The sequence below is a fragment of the Lycorma delicatula genome, chromosome 2 (assembly GCF_047948215.1).
Source record: "Lycorma delicatula isolate Av1 chromosome 2, ASM4794821v1, whole genome shotgun sequence".
Classification (NCBI taxonomy): domain Eukaryota; kingdom Metazoa; phylum Arthropoda; class Insecta; order Hemiptera; family Fulgoridae; genus Lycorma; species Lycorma delicatula.
The window spans coordinates 231,544,664-231,562,618 of record NC_134456.1 but is presented as its reverse complement, the minus strand read 5'-3'; the positions used below and the strand labels follow the sequence as shown (position 1 = coordinate 231,562,618).

At 33.5% G+C, this 17,955-nt stretch overlaps 1 protein-coding gene across 2 annotated transcripts in view; it reads right to left on the bottom strand.

Moving 5' to 3' along the window:
• The window catches only part of qua (villin like protein quail), a 200,861-nt gene that overhangs the window by 115,322 nt on the left and 67,584 nt on the right, over positions 1–17,955 (bottom strand). Inside the window, exon 1 of one of the 2 annotated variants that reach the window (XM_075357329.1) lies at positions 293–418. The exons of the other annotated variant lie outside the window; for it this stretch is intronic. Coding sequence (XP_075213444.1) covers positions 293–331 — 39 coding nt within the window. The 5' untranslated portion in view covers positions 332–418. Of the gene's footprint in view, positions 1–292; positions 419–17,955 lie in introns of those variants that run through there. 2 annotated transcript variants of the gene reach the window in all.

The following is a 17,955-nucleotide window of genomic DNA, read 5'->3' as shown; positions in this document are numbered from 1 at the left end:
AAAACAATGAAGTCACAAAACATTATAAACAGAGTTATTTTCATTTACTCCAATTCAGCGGTTTACGTTAAATCAACGCCAAAATTAATTCTTAAGTTAACTATAGTTTATTTTGTACCCACGCAAGTGACTTTTTCGTAACGGATTAATACAAGAAAACCGTTATCCACTTCTTTTCATATACACGCTTAGTTAAACTATAAAAATAAAAAGTCGATAGTTTATTTTTTAAACTTTACTTATCAATCAGTTAAAATAAAATAATTTTAATTAACAATATTTCAATACATACTCTCATTCCCATTTCAAGGGTTATGCTCCCGTTAGGCATAAAAAAAAAATCACAACGCAGACCGCACTACTAGAGCGATACACCACTCACTAAGATTAACGGAGTACGCTCTCTAGCTATACTGTTGGTTACGTTTTCTGATAGTTGCTTCGTGAGAGCGTCCGAATCCACAGGTGGGAGTACGACAACAAGCGCCTCCGGTGGCGATTTGCCGGAACCTGAACAAGGTCATCGAAGTAGACAAAAGGACCACGCCGTTCTCTTTACCAGCCGGTAAATACAGACGATACAGAATAAAAACTATTGTGAATTCTCCCATGACAGCGGTAAAACAATCTATTTCCGCCATCCGCCCGATTTTTTTTTTTTTAATTAAATCAATTATAAGTAGAACAATAACATACATAATTATTTTATCTTATTTATCTATTTAAAAAAAAATAAATTTATGAATTACTTATTTCATTGATAAGATAGAAAAGTAAAAAAAAATTTAGTCGTTCCTCTGTTTTAGGCGTATTATTAAAATGATCATACCTTCCACACCAACTAGTAGTACAATTCCAATTACAACATTCAGGGTAAACAATAAAGGGCATTAGGGCATTGACCTGTAACGCATGATCGTAAACACTAAGTTCTTCTCATTTCTTTTAGTATTTCTCATACGATTAATATAAATGTATATTTTATTTCGCTTTATCAGCATTTATAAATAATTCACTCTAAATAGAATATTTTGTAATTCAGAAATTTTTTTTAATCAGGAAAAATAATACAGTGTCAGCTAAGCAGATATTTCAATATTTAATTGAAATTTTTAGCAGATTTTTCTAATTTTTATTTAATTTAATATTAATAATTCCTTTCAGAATAAATAAATGTGCACATGCCGCCTACAACATTTGTCTCTGTTCTGTAAAATCTTTTCTAAATAAATCAATACGAGTATACATTTGAGGTACATGTTGTGAACAGTATACCGTCGCTCATTTTAATACTAAATTTAAATTTTAGAATGTTTAATCTAATAAAAATAATATTGTTGCATTATCAATATCGTAAAGAATATTTCTAGTGCATCGTACGTCATTAATTGATGACTATTGAGTAGATATTTTCACTGCAATTCCGATGCTTAATTTTTTTTTTAAATAAGATATCCGAAGCAAAAGATTATGTTCATAGAAAAGAAAGTAATATTTTAGTACTGTAATTAGAAAAATACGATACTCTAAAATGATAGGAGAGTAGTATAAGAAACACAAATTAATATTAAAAATGCAGGAAAACATGAAATAATAAAATATCTTACGCACAGCCGGCGAGAAAAGACTGGAATGATTGTTGTCAGAGTTGAGTGGAAAACCACAGATTCTGTCTTAATAGTTGTTTCTTGATAGAAATTCTTCTCTCCCTATTACGCTTTTCCATTAACCTTGTACAAGAAATATAGGAACCGCTATTTGAAACGGGAATTTATGAAAAATCATTATACATTTTAATTATGACTAACAGCAAGGACCCTGATTGTAATATTTCGTAAAAATACGAAAACGCGTGAAGTGTCAAAAGACCGAATTACAAATACAACAGGATTTCGCTTCTCTCGGCTAACTGTGGACTTTATAAAAATCAAGTTGGAAGAACTGTTCTGGCACATTTAGTTTTGGAATTTATTATTTGGCCAATCTCAAGTTACCACGATATTTAAATAATCAAGCAAGTCAAACAATAATTTAATCATCTACTTCTATATTTTTTTAATATAGATTGCAGTGGGAGGGGTAAACTAACTTCAGTCAGGTTACCAACCTGACAACCTACCAATGTCAACAACCTGGTTGTTGATATTCTAGTAGTCAACAACCAGTCACATCTATCACTCGTTTCTGGCCGTCCAACCATTCCACCGAAAAATATAAATTCTATTTATTAAATTATATGGTTAATTAATGTGTCAATAATTACCATTTTTTTATTTTGAGAACCGTTCATTCTAATCTTAGTCTACGCTATGATATTCGTGTTATATCTTAGTCATAACATTCGCAAAAAAAATCAAGGATTGCTTTAACAAAATTTTCGATTTGTTTTTCCATTAGCGTATGAAATTTCATTTCATAACTAAAATTTATCTTCAAAAACTAAAGTTTAAGTAGTTACGACCCTGTTTGAACTGTACAAGATAAATTCTAAAAGTATGATTAATATTAAACTAATTTCAACTAATTTTTGTAAAATTCATATCAAAAGATTTCTCTCACGTCCGCATCAGATTCGATCGTTTTCACGTCAGCAAAATATTACCGATTTAGTAATTAGCAATTTTTCAAGAAATAGAAATTTCAATGTTATTTTTAAAAAAATAAAAAATTCTTGTTTATAAGTTGAAAAAAATTATGCAGGTAGTTATACAAAATAAATATAATTACAACTGGAATAAAGAGGTTTTTTTAAAATAAAAAAACGATTAAATATTTTTCCGTCATTACGGGTAATGTACGGAGTGGGTGGGAAGTCTCTTCACGGTAGTAATGAAATTGTTAGCATAGGTGCAGCTTACCTTCTATGGATCTAAAACGTATGCGCGGTTTCCACCACGTTCAAAACACATTTGTGTGCAACTCCATTTCCGGTTGTTCATCCGCAAAAGCATATCAGGGATGAAATTTCAAGTGCTGACCGAAAAGCGTCTTGGGAACTGCTCGTTGTGACGTATCTACTTTTTCGGATTTCTTCTTTTACAAAATTCCAGGTGTGGTGAGGTCAGGGCTTCTTGCTGGTCAGGGCAATTGAACCGGTCCAACTGTTTTGACCCGCGTCCAATCGAACGATTCAGAAAAATTTCTTTGTGGCGTCTGCGGATATTCAAAGCAAAATGCGATGGAGCACCGCGTTGCTGAAACGTAATTATGTCAGCGATCCCTTTTGCCGTTAATTATGGAAGCAACAGAGTGGTTGCTCCCAGAAATGAACGCTTGACGAGTGTCGATCGTTCTCAGATAACTGTTTTGATTAACTGCGGCATCGAGAAAATAAGGACCAAGTTGTTCATCCCAGCTCAAATCAAAACATGAGGCGGATGGTGTTGGATTTCCTCAAAAAAGTGAGGATTGTCTTTCGGACAGAAAAAACAATTCGATTACGAGAGCTTCAATCATACAGTTGTCTGAAAACATGAGGTTCTTTTATCGTTTACTCTCCGAAAGCGTTCAAGCAATAATTGATCCTTATAAACACGTCGATCAAGGTCATTGGTCAACTCATTAACTGTGGCTGAACGAAAACATTTAATCTTTAAGTCCTTCCAAATATGGGGTCGCATGTCGATCTTGGAATGTCTAACTTAGCAGAACGTTTGCGTGTTGATTTAATCGGCGATCAATGCCTCCAACGGAAGCACACGTCTCAGATTGAGTACTCGGCTCTCACTGCGTGGCGCATCAAGAACACTTCTTCTTTGTTGATAACCATGCATTTCAAAAGAAGGCTTTTTCAAACGCCTTCTCCCATGTCGATAAGGTTTGTCGTGATGGTGACAATTTCCCAAAACTACACAAAGAGGTTTCATCTCTTGTTTTACCAGTGTGGGGGTTTCACGGACGCACATACAATCTAACAAACGTTCTTCCGACAGGGGACGCACTCGTATCAGTCATCCTTCCACACTCGACTACGACTAAGATTTTTTCCTGTTTATCCACCGGGAATCACCGTTCAGGTATTACTTCAGAGAATGATATATATGAGTGTAAATGAAGTGTAGTCTTGTACAGTCTTAGGTCGACCATTTCTGAGATGTGTGGTTAATTGAAATACAACCACCAAAGAACACCGGTATCCACGATCTAGTATTCAAATCCGTATAAAAGTAACGTTGGAACTCTCGACTTTGAAATCAGCTGCTTTGCGAAGACGCGTTTGCGACGAAGACCGCTAGATCAACCCGGTTGGTACGACTAAGGTTAATAAACATACCGGACGATTCCCACCACGGCTTATCCTCCCCACCTTTTCCAGCAGCAGTGAGCGATATCAGCGTTGAATTTGTAGCACTAGAGGCGGTTTAAGCTGGATGATTTATTACAGGGATTTCCCGCCCACTCGGTATAATACAGAGAGATCCAAAAGTCACGCATATCAAAATTAAAGCGTCTATAAATAGTAAAGCAATCGGAAAGGTTCTGTCAGCTACCGCAAGATAGCATCATGGGTATTAACAACAAACCTAGACCCATTTTGATGTATATTGATCACACGACGCTTGCAGTAGTGGTTTGTTTATTGCTTGGTAAACATGTCGTTTTCTCAAGAGTAACGAGTTTTCATTGTTGAACAATATTTTTCCAGTCATTCTTATGTTGTAGACTGATTTCGTGGAAAACATCCAGATGTGGGAGTGCCAAACAATTCGACCATAACGAGATTAATCGCCCGTTTTAGAGAATGGGGATCAGTTGCAGACAAGAAGAGAACCGGGAGATCGGCCATTCTGACTGATGCTAAACTGCCTAGGTTAAGAATGCGATGCAGCGTTCGTCTTTAAAAAGCTTAAGGAGATTATCAGCGGACTCTCAGCGACGAATCTGTTACTCTTATGTGCATATTATGTTCGCAGTATTCAAAAAATGAAGGAGCCGGATAAAGAAAGCGCGTAGTGTACTGTATGTGGTTTCGGTCAATTGTTAACCACGAAATTGCAGAGCTTGACAGAGTTTTCTTCACTGACGAGGCGGGGTTTTACCTTAGTGGCTAAGTGAACAGTCTGCGCAGTCAAAAGACTAGAATTCGATCAACTGAAAATCTACATGTGTAACATAAAAACCCCTTACACTCTCAGAAAATGGGAGTGCGGTGTGCTTATCACGTCGTCGAATAGTGGATTACATTTTCTTTGAAACTACAGCGAACAAGGTTGTGTACCAAGACAACATTACACCGCTCTTGAAGATGATGAACATGATTTGTTAGTTCCAGCAGGACAGTAGTGCCATATGTTACATATCCTTTCTTGCGCGAGATTTTTGGCGAGCTTATCTTCTTTAAAGGATTATGTTCCCCACGATCACCCGGTTTGACGTATCCAGATATCTTCCTGTGGAATTATCTTAAAGGAAAAGGTCTATAAAAACAGGCCATACATACTGTAGGAAATAAACATGAACATGACAAAATTAACACATCAGTATACGTGCTCCACAAAGTAGCCTCAAACATGGTAAATAGAGTTTTTACATGTATTTTTGAACGAGCAATTTTGAGCATATATTTTGAAAATAAATAAATCTTTAAATATTATTACTTAATGTCTTATTTTTTTTCTTTGCTTCGGTTATTTAAAAGTTATTATTTTTTTGTTATATTACGTCCCCCATCGTATTAACTTCATTTTTTAAATTTTTTGTCTATATATGGACTCTTTCAATATATATTTTTTTTTAATTTTAAAAAAAAAGACCATTCCTGATTGAATTAGCTGTTACTGACAAAATTCTCGAAAGAATTTTTGGTCCACTACATTTTTACGCTCAAATTAAATGACATTAATAAGGTAAGCGACTAATATTGAAGGATAGTTAAAAGGGTATATTTTTAAAATTTATGTTTTTTTTTCATCTGTGTAAATTCGAGTTAAATTACTAAGTAGTTTCTTCAGTGTTTTGAATTTAAATTATTAGTAATATATTGAAGTTAAGTTGGTTCAGGAAAAGTATAGGGATAAGGGAAGCAATTTTAGGCCTCAGATTAATAGTAGAAGGAAGATTAAAGAAAAACAAACCAACATACTTGGCGTTTATAGACCTAGAAAAGGCTTTCGATAACGTAGAATGGAATAAAATGTTCAGCATTTTAAAAAAATGAGGGTTCAAATACAGAGATAGAAGAACAATTGCTAACATGTACAGGAACCAAATAGCAACAATAACAATTGAAGCCCTAACAATAACAATAAGAAAGAAGCCCTAATAAGAAAGGGAGTCCGACAAGGATGTTCCCTATCTCCGTTACTTTTTATTCTTTACATGGAACTAGCAGTTAATGATGTTAAAGAACAATTTAGATTCGGAGTAACAGTACAAGGTGAAAAGATAAAGATGCTACGATTTGCTGATGATATAGTAATTCTAGCCGAGAGTAAAAAGGATTTAGAAGAAACAATGAACGGCATAGATGAAGTCCTACGCAAGAACTATCGCATGAAAATAAACAAGAACAAAACAAAAGTAATGAAATGTAGTAGAAATAACAAAGATGGACCGCTGAATGTGAAAATAGGAGGAGAAAAGATTACGGAGGTAGAAGAATTTTGTTATTTGGGAAGTAAAATTACTAAAGATGGACGAAGCAGGAGCGATATAAAATGCCGAATAGCACAAGCTAAACGAGCCTTCAGTAAGAAATATAATTTGTTTACATCAAAAATTAATTTAAATGTCAGGAAAAGATTTTTGAAAGTGTATGTTTGGAGTGTCGCTTTATATGGAAGTGAAACTTGGACAATCGGAGTATCTGAGAAGAAAAGATTAGAAGCTTTTGAAATGCGGTGCTATAGGAGAATGTTAAAAATCAGACGGGCGGATAAAGTGACAAATAAAGAGGTATTGCGGCAAATAGATGAAGAAAGAAGCATTTGGAAAAATATAGTTAAAAGAAGAGACAGACTTATAGGCCACATATTAAGGCATCCTGGAATAGTCTCTTTAATATCGGAAGGACAGGTAGAAGGAAAAAATTGTGTAGGCAGGCCACGTTTGGAGTATGTAAAACAAATTGTTGGGGATGTAGGATGTAGAGGGTATACTGAAATGAAACGACTAGCACTAGATAGGGAATCTTGGAGAGCTGCATCAAACCAGTCAAATGACTGAAGACAAAAAAAAAAAAAAAAGTTGGTTCATTGAAATTTATCTAAAATATGACCACCCTCAAGTTTTTATCTTTTTTTTACGAAGCGAATTATTAAGCTTCAAACTCATCGGCAAGGATATAGTGCACTAATAGTATAACAGTAAATCATGTTTGAAGTTTTTCGTGTCGGGTACCTAGTTATTGTTTCCTCTTCTTCGTGAATTCTGTTTTAGTGCAAATGGCGGTGTAATCGTGACAGATTGTAATTTTTTTTCCCCCCATTTTTTTGGTTTTGGTTGTATTATGTAATCTAATGGTTCTGCGTGTTCTTTTTATCGTGCTATGTTAAAAAATAAAAATAAAAATTGATGCATAATTCTGGTGCTACAGTAATTAGAGTTTCGGCGGTGGTATCGTACATGTTCGCGCGTGTTTGTATCGTGCGTTGAGTGTTCGTACGGTGGTTCTTCGTTTTATCGAGCTACAATAAAAAAAAAAAAATATATATATATATGTGTGTGTGATGTACACTTGGGGTGCTACAGTAATTTGTTCGTAATGGGTGTATAATATTTGTGTTGGGTTTCATCAGATTTAATGTTTCTGCTTTTCGTTCTTCATATTATTCCAAGTAAGTAGAAAAAGTGTGGAGCATATCATTGTTCAGTATATGAAAATTGTACTGAACAGTTATTTGTCACTGTGTGGCCGAAAATTATTCGGAGTGGCAGTTTGTTGCAGAGGTGAAACCTTTTGCAGAGTGAGACTAAGTTATGCTTAAAAAAACGGGTCCTGTGCCCACCTGGTGCAATTGAAAAAAACAAGAATAAAAAGTGGTTCTGGATTTAATCAATTAGATTGAATCGATAATTTAATTAAATTCAGAATACATAAATTAACATCAGAATCTTTTTAAATTATTATGAGATAAATTACCTAATTTTATTTAGTCCCAGCTAGTTTTTCGAGTTCTTGTAAAAGTGTGAAATAAGACGTTTATTACGTACCGGTTGTACAGGTTACAAAATCTATCGCTCGCTTACCATAAAATGCATTCCTAATGTTCACAGTTTGTTCTGGTAACCTATATTATAGACTAATGAAATTAGTCTAAAACAACAAATCTAACACTTTTTGTACGATTATTTTGGTTTGAGTCGCTTTTTTGGTGGACAGGGGGTGATAACACTAAAATACGGTATAATAATTCGTTGTGCTATGGATTTACTTTCATTGTCAAAATATTCACAGAAGTATATACCATCTTAATTTTCATAATTGTACATCAAGAATAGACATCTTTATACTTGTAAATATACTCGTTACATATAATTAATTGCTCAAAAAAACTTTTTATCGTTTAATTTTGTAGTTTATTACAGGCAGTAACAAATTATTAAAAGATAAACTAAAGTTAGTTTGAAATACCAAATTAACAGTCACCTGCTATAAGCTAATGAGCTGTTGCCGTTCCGTACAGAAGGCCAGGGACCCATATAAAGTAAATTTATGACAACTTGTCCAAATTACTTTTATGGCAAAAAATCTATTACATAATTTTTGATACAACTAGCCGTTATTTGATCATTTTCAATGATTTGGCCCATAAATTTCGGTATGAAAAACCCAAACTTGGCGTAGACAACGAGAAAATTTTTATTTCAACCAGTTATGATAGTATACAATCAAGGATTTTTTAAAATTCTGTAATAACACTGTAGTAACGTTAGAGTTGGAAGGATTTGTATCATATTTTCTTAACTTACTCGTATACTATTTCCAATTAAAAAATAAACATTTACGTAAGTATGATTTTTACAAATTTAAAGGAAATTTTATATTTAAATGATGTAAATCAAATAAGAGGTATCTTCTTTTATTATTCAGATGCTGAACAAAAAAGAAGTGTTTTAATTTTTAAATTTCTAGAATGTAAATTTAAAATTACAAGGTTTTAAATAAAAGGTATGTTAGTTATTGAATTTTTTAGCTGCTTCTAATTTTTTATAATTAATTACTTTTGTATATTATCTGAAAAGAGAAATCTAAGACAAATAAGTTTTGCTTCTTTTTTTAATGGAACTGTTAGTTACTTCTAACTTCACAATAAAAAAATTTATTAATTCGTTAAGTAGAAAATGTGTACACCGATTGTACTGGTCAATTTATATCTATGAACTCTGGTCGATTTAACTTGAGTTTATTCGGAAAATTTGAAGTCAGAGATTGCTTTATAAGAGTAACTATTGTATTAATAATTGTAATAAAAAAGTCGAATGAATTTTGCTTTTGCTTTAAAGAGAAAACATTCAGAATTTGCTATTAAATTGCTTTTAGAAATTATTAAAATTCACGGCTTAAACTTAGAAATTGTTATATCTTATAAATTGCAGGATCCATTCATATTATCCCAGGAAGGTTTTAAGTCATAAACTTAGAGGCCGTAGGCCCCCTTGAGGATAAAGTTGTCAAAGATATTTATTAAAGAAGAAAAAAATTTAATTAATTTCTGTCACCATGGCAACAAAAATAAGTTATTAAGTTTTCCTCGTCAAAGATCTGTGTACTCTAGTTACAATTATTCTGTCTTTGGTAATTTAAATTTCTTTTTCAGGTCTTTATAAAACCTCAATACTTTAATTGTTATTCATCAGTATTATTTTCACAACCATTAGAGTAACGAACACTGCGAGGATCCGGGGGGGAGGAGCCCCGTAGACAGACGGGAATGGCGAGCGAAGCGAGCTCCTTGACGGGACTGGAATGGCGAACTAGCGGCCGTGGGGTCAGCCCCACGAGAGAACCCGGGAGTCCCAGGGCTCGCCTGCGCCGACTTGGGACAAGGGGCGGAGCCCCGACCGGCTATATGAGAAATAATCTTTTATATTAAGAAAGTATATGTTTTTTCTTAAATGCAACCGTATTATATTTAATCTTACGCCTAAAGCTGTCGATTTTTCAGAAGAAATAAATAAATAATCATTATTCACGTTTTAATAATGAGTTAAAATTAAAGAGTGGGCGTTAAACTTTATTTAAACTTAAAAAATGTTAAAATTTGGAAGTTTATTTATTTTTTCATCGATACAATAAATATCCAAAATTTTCATCCTCGGAACAAATGTGCTGTACGTTTATAATTGACTTGGGGGAAAAATCCTGGCAGTAATTAAGACCATTATATTTCATTTTTATTCTGGCTAGCACCCTCTACCAGCTCTCTCTTTTTCTGTTTAGCCTCCGGAACTATCGTAAGGTATTACTTCAGAGGATGAATGAGGATGATATGTACAAATATGAATGAAGAGTAGTCTTGTACAGCCAGGTCGACCACTCGACCTAGAAACGGTTAATTGAAACCCAATCACTTAAGAATACCGGTATCCACGATCTAGTATTCAAATCCGTTTTCTAGGATCTGAAATCCTTATAATTCTCGCCTTCGAAATATTAAATGCTGATTTGCTATGACGAGTTAACCACTAGACCAGCCCGGTGGGTGTGTGTTACAGCACCCTGTAACAGCGGTCAATGATCGATAATGAAATGAATATTTTTCCCATGACTGACTGGAGTACAAACCCAGAACCTCCCGTTGAAAGGTATTGACGCTACTACACAGCCACATTATCAGCAGGTCATAGGTCAGCATTCATATTATAGTAATTATTATTATAATTAGAAGATGATTTAATTCGAGTCGCGTGCGCGCGTGTATGTGCATACATATATATATATATATATATATGTGTGTGTGTGTGTGTGTGTGTGTGTGTGTGTATGTACTATTATGTGCTAACAGTTGTAAATAAATGAATAATTTACAAAATTCCATTTCTATATATCCCACGCAAAAGCTTTAAGATTATCTGGCGATACCATCAAGCAAAAAAAAAAAATAACTGCACCACTAGTTATAAAATATAATTTCTTTCGAATTTTTTTTACACATTTCACACGGATTTAATGAATTATAGTAAGATGAAAAAGTAGATAAAAAATTTTACAAATTGATTTTAGAAAATTAAAGTGTATAGTTTTGACAGAGAAAAGACTAAAGTAAGATACTTTCCTTAGTTTTCCTTTCATTATGGAACGAGTTATTATGCCCCAAATTCATTCACAAAAATATAATCGCGTTAGAGATAGTCTTTGTGATCTCTCTGAATCACATTTGAGATTCTAGGGTTAAATTACTTTCTCCGAAAGTCTTTTGATGAATTATTTTTATTGCAGTCATCATCGTTATTATTTATTATTAAATATTTATACAGCAATAACCAATTTGAAAAAATGAATTTTTAAAATAATGTTGAAACTTAAATATAATGTGAAAGTAAAACTCAATTTCAACAACAATAATATTAATAATTATAACTGTTTCAGTAATATAGCTAAAACAACAAATTACTTCAGCAAAAAGTTATACTCCGTAACTAGGACTACTTACGAGTAATGTTCGATAACTAGGGTAAAAATTAAAATAACAAAATCTTAATGCTATTATATTATGATTATATGGTTTATTGTACTTTTTTTTTTTTAAATGTTACCAACTCTATTTTCTCTTTAATATATAAATATTAAGCAATGAAGTTGTGAAAAGCAGTCTCATTAATGAATCGTTTATATTTTATTTTATATTATATTGATTATTTTATTTTATTTTATTTTATATTATTTTACATTATTTTATTTTTTTATATTATCGTAATCCTTACTGGACTAAAGAGATTAATCTTCTGCATTAGTTTATTACATAAATAAAAACATAAACAAAAAACTATCATACAAAATAATTACAAATATTTGTTAAAACACAAATATGTTCACAACCATGTGATCATTTTAATTTTTTAATAAAAGTAAAAATCCCCCCCCCCCCCAACCAAATTATATTGTTTTACAAGATGTACGTCCAATTATAATTTTTAGCAGTTGGTCTCATTCAATCACAAAACTTAAAGTTTCTTGAGCTAATATCTTATTTGATCCCCCCACGAATGTTCAAATCCCACCGATTGGATCTGCAGTAATCATCCGGTAAGATGATTTCATCTAACGTCTTACATGAAATGTTATAAGTATTTTAAAGAAATTCCAAACAATTTATGCAATTGCTAAAATTAAACGTAATTTGAAACTAACAAAAAAAAAACTTTTATCCTTCATTTAAATAAAGCCTAGACAGTAATATTATTGTAGAAGAGTACTAGGGTAAGATTATAATTCGAAAAAAAACAAATTTTTTCTTAAAATTAAATTCGTTTCATTTTTACTTCCTTGTACGAAGTAAAGGAAGTACTGTGATAGCGAAAAGTTTCGGTTTTCAGATTTCAACGGAATTTTGACCATCCCTGAATCCATTTTGACCAATTTCGGCGTGACGTCTGTACCTACGTGTATATCTCGCGTAACTAGCTGTAAGGTGTTGAAATTTTGGATTTAGGACTGTTGTATCATCTAGTTGTGCACCTCCCCTTTAGATTGCAATCAACGGGAACAAAGTGACCAAAAAAGTTCAAAATCTAAATTTGTTGGATTTTAGACCTTTTCTTAACTACAATAATAAGTTCTTATTGAGAGACTTTCAACGATATTTCGTAAATGGTACTTATTTTCATTGGTTCCAGAGTTATAGCAAAATAAAATTTTAATTAATGAAATATTTTGATCTAACAAGGGGTTGGGGCACATCGGTTTGAATTCGACTTTTAACAATTAAATAAATTGATTTATTAATAATTATTAATCTGTGATTGTAAAAGAATTTTTACAATAAATAATTCAATAATAACGATTAAAAATAAATGAAAAAAAATATGAAAAAATCCAAAGTTAATAGTGAAATAAGTTTTACGTACTTTTACAAATGTGTGTATATAATTTAATAGGCGCACAAGGAAGTCATGTGGTGTACACATTTGATTTTTTAAGTCATGTACTTATGCTTTTTAATACTGTGATAGAAATTTTACGAGGTAATAAGGTTGTAACAAGGCTTTCCTACAACTTGATTTTCCGCTTGCCTAGTACTCGGTTCAACATATACTCCTTACCGTACCACATCAAAATAAATTATTTTTTTACTTCAAGCACGGTCTGTTGCTAGCTTCATCCCTCAATCGATTGATCGGACCACGTAACTCCACCTTAAGGTGGTCCAAAGCTCGGACCACCTTCATCATTAAAAATTACAATGAAGTTTGGAAGAGGAGGGGGTAAGAACACAATAAAAACACCTGGGTCCATCTGGTTACAGATGGTAGCACCCTACCGAGGGTAACAACTGGACTGGTCAACAATTTCTAAAGCTGAAGAGGAAGAAATTCCCAGCGATAGAGAGAAAGGAAGAGCTAGCTTAGCGAAGCAAACTCTGAAAGAAATCCTGCAAACTTGGTAGTAAGATAGCGGCTGTACCATTACGCTAAACCTGCGTGTAGTATCTGTAACGCGGCTGGGGATTACATGTCACTGGCAAACTTGAACTAACCTCAGATAGGACAGGAATTTTTGATAAAAATATTCTTACATTAGCATTGTGGGATATAATGGGATCGTCCATAAATAAGAAGAGTTAATTAAAGAAATGGAATTAAGGAAATATTACTTTTATATAAGAAATCTAAAGAATATATGGTAGTAAAGTATATGAACTTTGGGTTGTATACTATATTTATAGTGAAGATCAAAGAGCACTAGCAGTAATTGCAAATTTATTAGAGGTAAATTTGGATGAAAATATACCGGTGTAAAAAAAATTTTTTTTTTTTTTGTCTTCAGTCATTTGACTGGTTTGATGCAGCTCTCCAAGATTCCCTATCTAGTGCTAGTCGTTTCATTTCAGTATACCCTCTACATCCTACATCCCCAACAATTTGTTTTACATACTCCAAATGTGGCCTGCCTACACAATTTTTCCCTTCTACCTGTCCTTCCAATATTAAAGCGACTATTCCAGGATGCCTTAGTATGTGGCCTATAAGTCTGTTTCTTCTTTTAACTATATTTTTCCAAATGCTACTTTCTTCATCTATTTGCCGCAATACCTCTTCATTTGTCACTTTATCCACCCATCTGATTTTTAACATTCTCCTATAGCACCACATTTCAAAAGCTTCTAATCTTTTCTTCTCAGATACTCCGATTGTCCAAGTTTCACTTCCATATAAAGCGACACTCCAAACATACACTTTCAAAAATCTTTTCCTGACATTTAAATTCATTTTTGATGTAAACAAATTATATTTCTTACTGAAGGCTCGTTTAGCTTGTGCTATTCGGCATTTTATATCGCTCCTGCTTCGTCCATCTTTAGTAATTTTACTTCCCAAATAACAAAATTCTTCTACCTCCATAATCTTTTCTCCTCCTATTTTCACATTCAGCGGTCCATCTTTGTTATTTCTACTACATTTCATTACTTTTGTTTTGTTCTTGTTTATTTTCATGCGATAGTTTTTGCGTAGGACTTCATCTATGCCGTTCATTGTTTCTTCTAAATCCTTTTTACTCTCGGCTAGAATTACTATATCATCAGCAAATCGTAGCATCTTTATCTTTTCACCTTGTACTGTTACTCCGAATCTAAATTGTTCTTTAACATCATTAACTGCTAGTTCCATGTAAAGATTAAAAAGTAACGGCGATAGGGAACATCCTTGTCGGACTCCCTTTCTTATTAGGGCTTCTTTCTTATGTTCTTCAATTGTTATTGTTGCTGTTTGGTTCCTGTACATGTTAGCAATTGTTCTATCTCTGTATTTGAACCCTAATTTTTTTAAAATGCTGAACATTTTATTCCAGTCTACGTTATCGAAAGCCTTTTCTACGTCTCTAAACGCCAAGTATGTCGGTTTGTTTTTCTTTAATCTTCCTTCTACTATTAATCTGAGGCCTAAAATTGCTTCCCTTGTCCCTATACTTTTCCTGAAACCAAATTGGTCTTCTCCTAACACTTCTTCCATTCTCCTCTCAATTCTTCTGTATAAAATTCTAGTTAAGATTTTTGATGCATGACTAGTTAAACTAATTGTTCTGTATTCTTCACATTTATCTGCCCCTGCTTTCTTTGGTATCATAACTATAACACTTTTTTTGAAGTCTGATGGAAATTCCCCATTTTCATAAGTATTACACACCAGTTTGTATAATCTATCAATCGCTTCCTCACCTGCACTGCGCAGTAATTCTACAGGTATTCCGTCTATTCCAGGAGCCTTTCTGCCATTTAAATCTTTTAATGCTCTCTTAAATTCAGATCTCAGTATTGTTTCTCCCATTTCATCCTCCTCAACTTCCTCTTCTTCCTCTATAACACCATTTTCTAATTCATTTCCTCCGTATAACTCTTCAATATATTCCACCCATCTATCGACTTTACCTTTCGTATTATATATTGGTGTACCATCTTTGTTTAACACATTATTACATTTTAATTTATGTACCCCAAAATTTTCCTTAACTTTCCTGTATGCTCCGTCTATTTTACCAATGTTCATTTCTCTTTCCACTTCTGAACACTTTTCTTTAATCCACTCTTCTTTCACCAGTTTGCACTTCCTGTTTATAGCATTTCTTAATTGCCGATAGTTCCTTTTACTTTCTTCATCACTAGCATTCTTATATTTTCTACGTTCATCCATCAGCTGCAATATATCGTCTGAAACTCAAGGTTTTCTACCAGTTCTCTTTATTCCTCCTAAGTTTGCTTCTGCTGATTTAAGAATTTCCTTTTTAACATTCTCCCATTCTTCTTCTACATTTTCTACCTTATCTTTTTTACTCAGACCTCTTGCGATGTCCTCCTCAAAAATCTTCTTTACCTCCTCTTCCTCAAGCTTCTCTAAATTCCACCGATTCATATGACACCTTTTCTTCAGGTTTTTAAACCCCAATCTACATTTCATTAAAAAAAATACGCGATTTTAATTTGTTATAAATCTCTTGGAAGAGATGATAGATTCAAAGCTAGAATCAAAGACCACAAAGGAGAGTTTAGTTGTGCACATGGCCGTAGACTGATTCCATATCTTTCCACTTGGCACCACCACTAGCAAAGATGCAACTTCTGGACAGAAAATCTTCTGTCTTGCAGTTTGCTAAATTGAATCGGTTGTTACTATTCAACGTGCGTTCAATAGAAAGTTTAATTGTGATCCTCCAAGTAACAATATTATTCATCGATGGCATAATCAGTTTGAAACGACCTTATGTATGTAAAGGGAATAGTACAGAACGACCGAGAGCATTTTAACAAAATGTTGACTCAGGGAGTCTTTTTTGCGTAGTCTTGAAAAATTTGTTAGGAAGGCCAGCCGCGAACTAGCGATGCTGATGATTGACAATATGTAATGATTTGGGGAAACGCTTACGTATGCGTTCATACAGTTTACAACTGTTACAGACGTGAAGTCTGCAGAATACGCTGTGAGTGCCGACTTAGCGATCGAAATGTTGGCGAATGAAGATGACGACGTTCTTGATCGTATTGATATTTATTAAAGGAGTCACACCATTTCATCTTAGTGCATAAGTTAACATGCATCATAATGTCCGTACCTGGGGGTCAAAAAATTCTCATGAACTCTTATAATGCGATAGGAACTCCCCAAAATTAAATTTTTTCTGCGAAATATCCCGACTGTAAGTTTACGGTCTGTCTTGTCGCTGAAGCGAGAGTAACCGGAGTTTCTTATTTGGGTATGATGTGTACACGGTTCTTTCTTCAAGACGGGCGAAAGGATTTTATTTAACAGCAAGATATGACGTTTTCCCCAACCGATGGATTGGTTTGCGTGGACCCGAGGTAACTTTGAATTCTGTGGCCTCCAAGGTCATTCGATCCGAACCCATGATTTTTTCCTTTAAAACTTTATAAAGGATTTTGCCGCATGAGCCTCCACTACCTACTGATCAATCCGATTTGAAGTACAGAAATGAAGTAGCTGTCTTTTCCTTTACTCTAAGCATGGTGATTAAAACATGGGACGAACTCTCCTATCGGTTGGATGTGTACCTATGATGAAAAGTTGCTCACGTTGAACACACTTTTAGGGAAAAACTGAGTCACTCATTTTCATTTATTTGGGATTCATTACGTTAAAATCATTATAAGATTTGCATTAAGGTAATTATTACATATGGTTTGTAGGATTGATCGATGACGTCTAACTATATTTAATGATTTTGAAAGAAACTTTTTAAGGAGAATTTGTTTCTTGTGAAAATGGATACGTTCAAATAGAGCTGAAAGAATTAATAAATGGAAGAGATGTAATGAAATTTCTTTAAAAAGCAACTGGATAATGTCGAAAAATTAGAGAACACAAGCATTTGGCAACAAGATATTGCGTTTTCCCCCCAACCGATGGATTGGGTTTATAAAGGATTTTGCGAATGTGCCTCCAATACCTACTGATCAAAACCGATTTGATGCACAGAAATGAAGCAGCTGTCGCTGACATGGTGACCAGAATGATTAGATAATTTTATAGGAGAAGGTAGGGTCGGCCTGGAATAATATTTGGGGAAGGTTAGATTGGAAAGATTGAAGGAGGAGGAGTTTGGTGGTAGACAAGACAGCTTAGAGGAATAACTTTAAGGAATTCAAGAATAAAATAGATTAAAAACCATACAAGATGATAAAATTTAAAAAAAATATGATTTTATGATTTAAACGTAGTAATTACGTTTCTCTCCTCAGAACGTATACTATGGGAAGTAGAGCATTTTTAACTATCGGCAAATTAGATAGACTATATACTCATATTCCGACCTTCGTCGTTCTATATTTAAATCGGTTGTCTTTA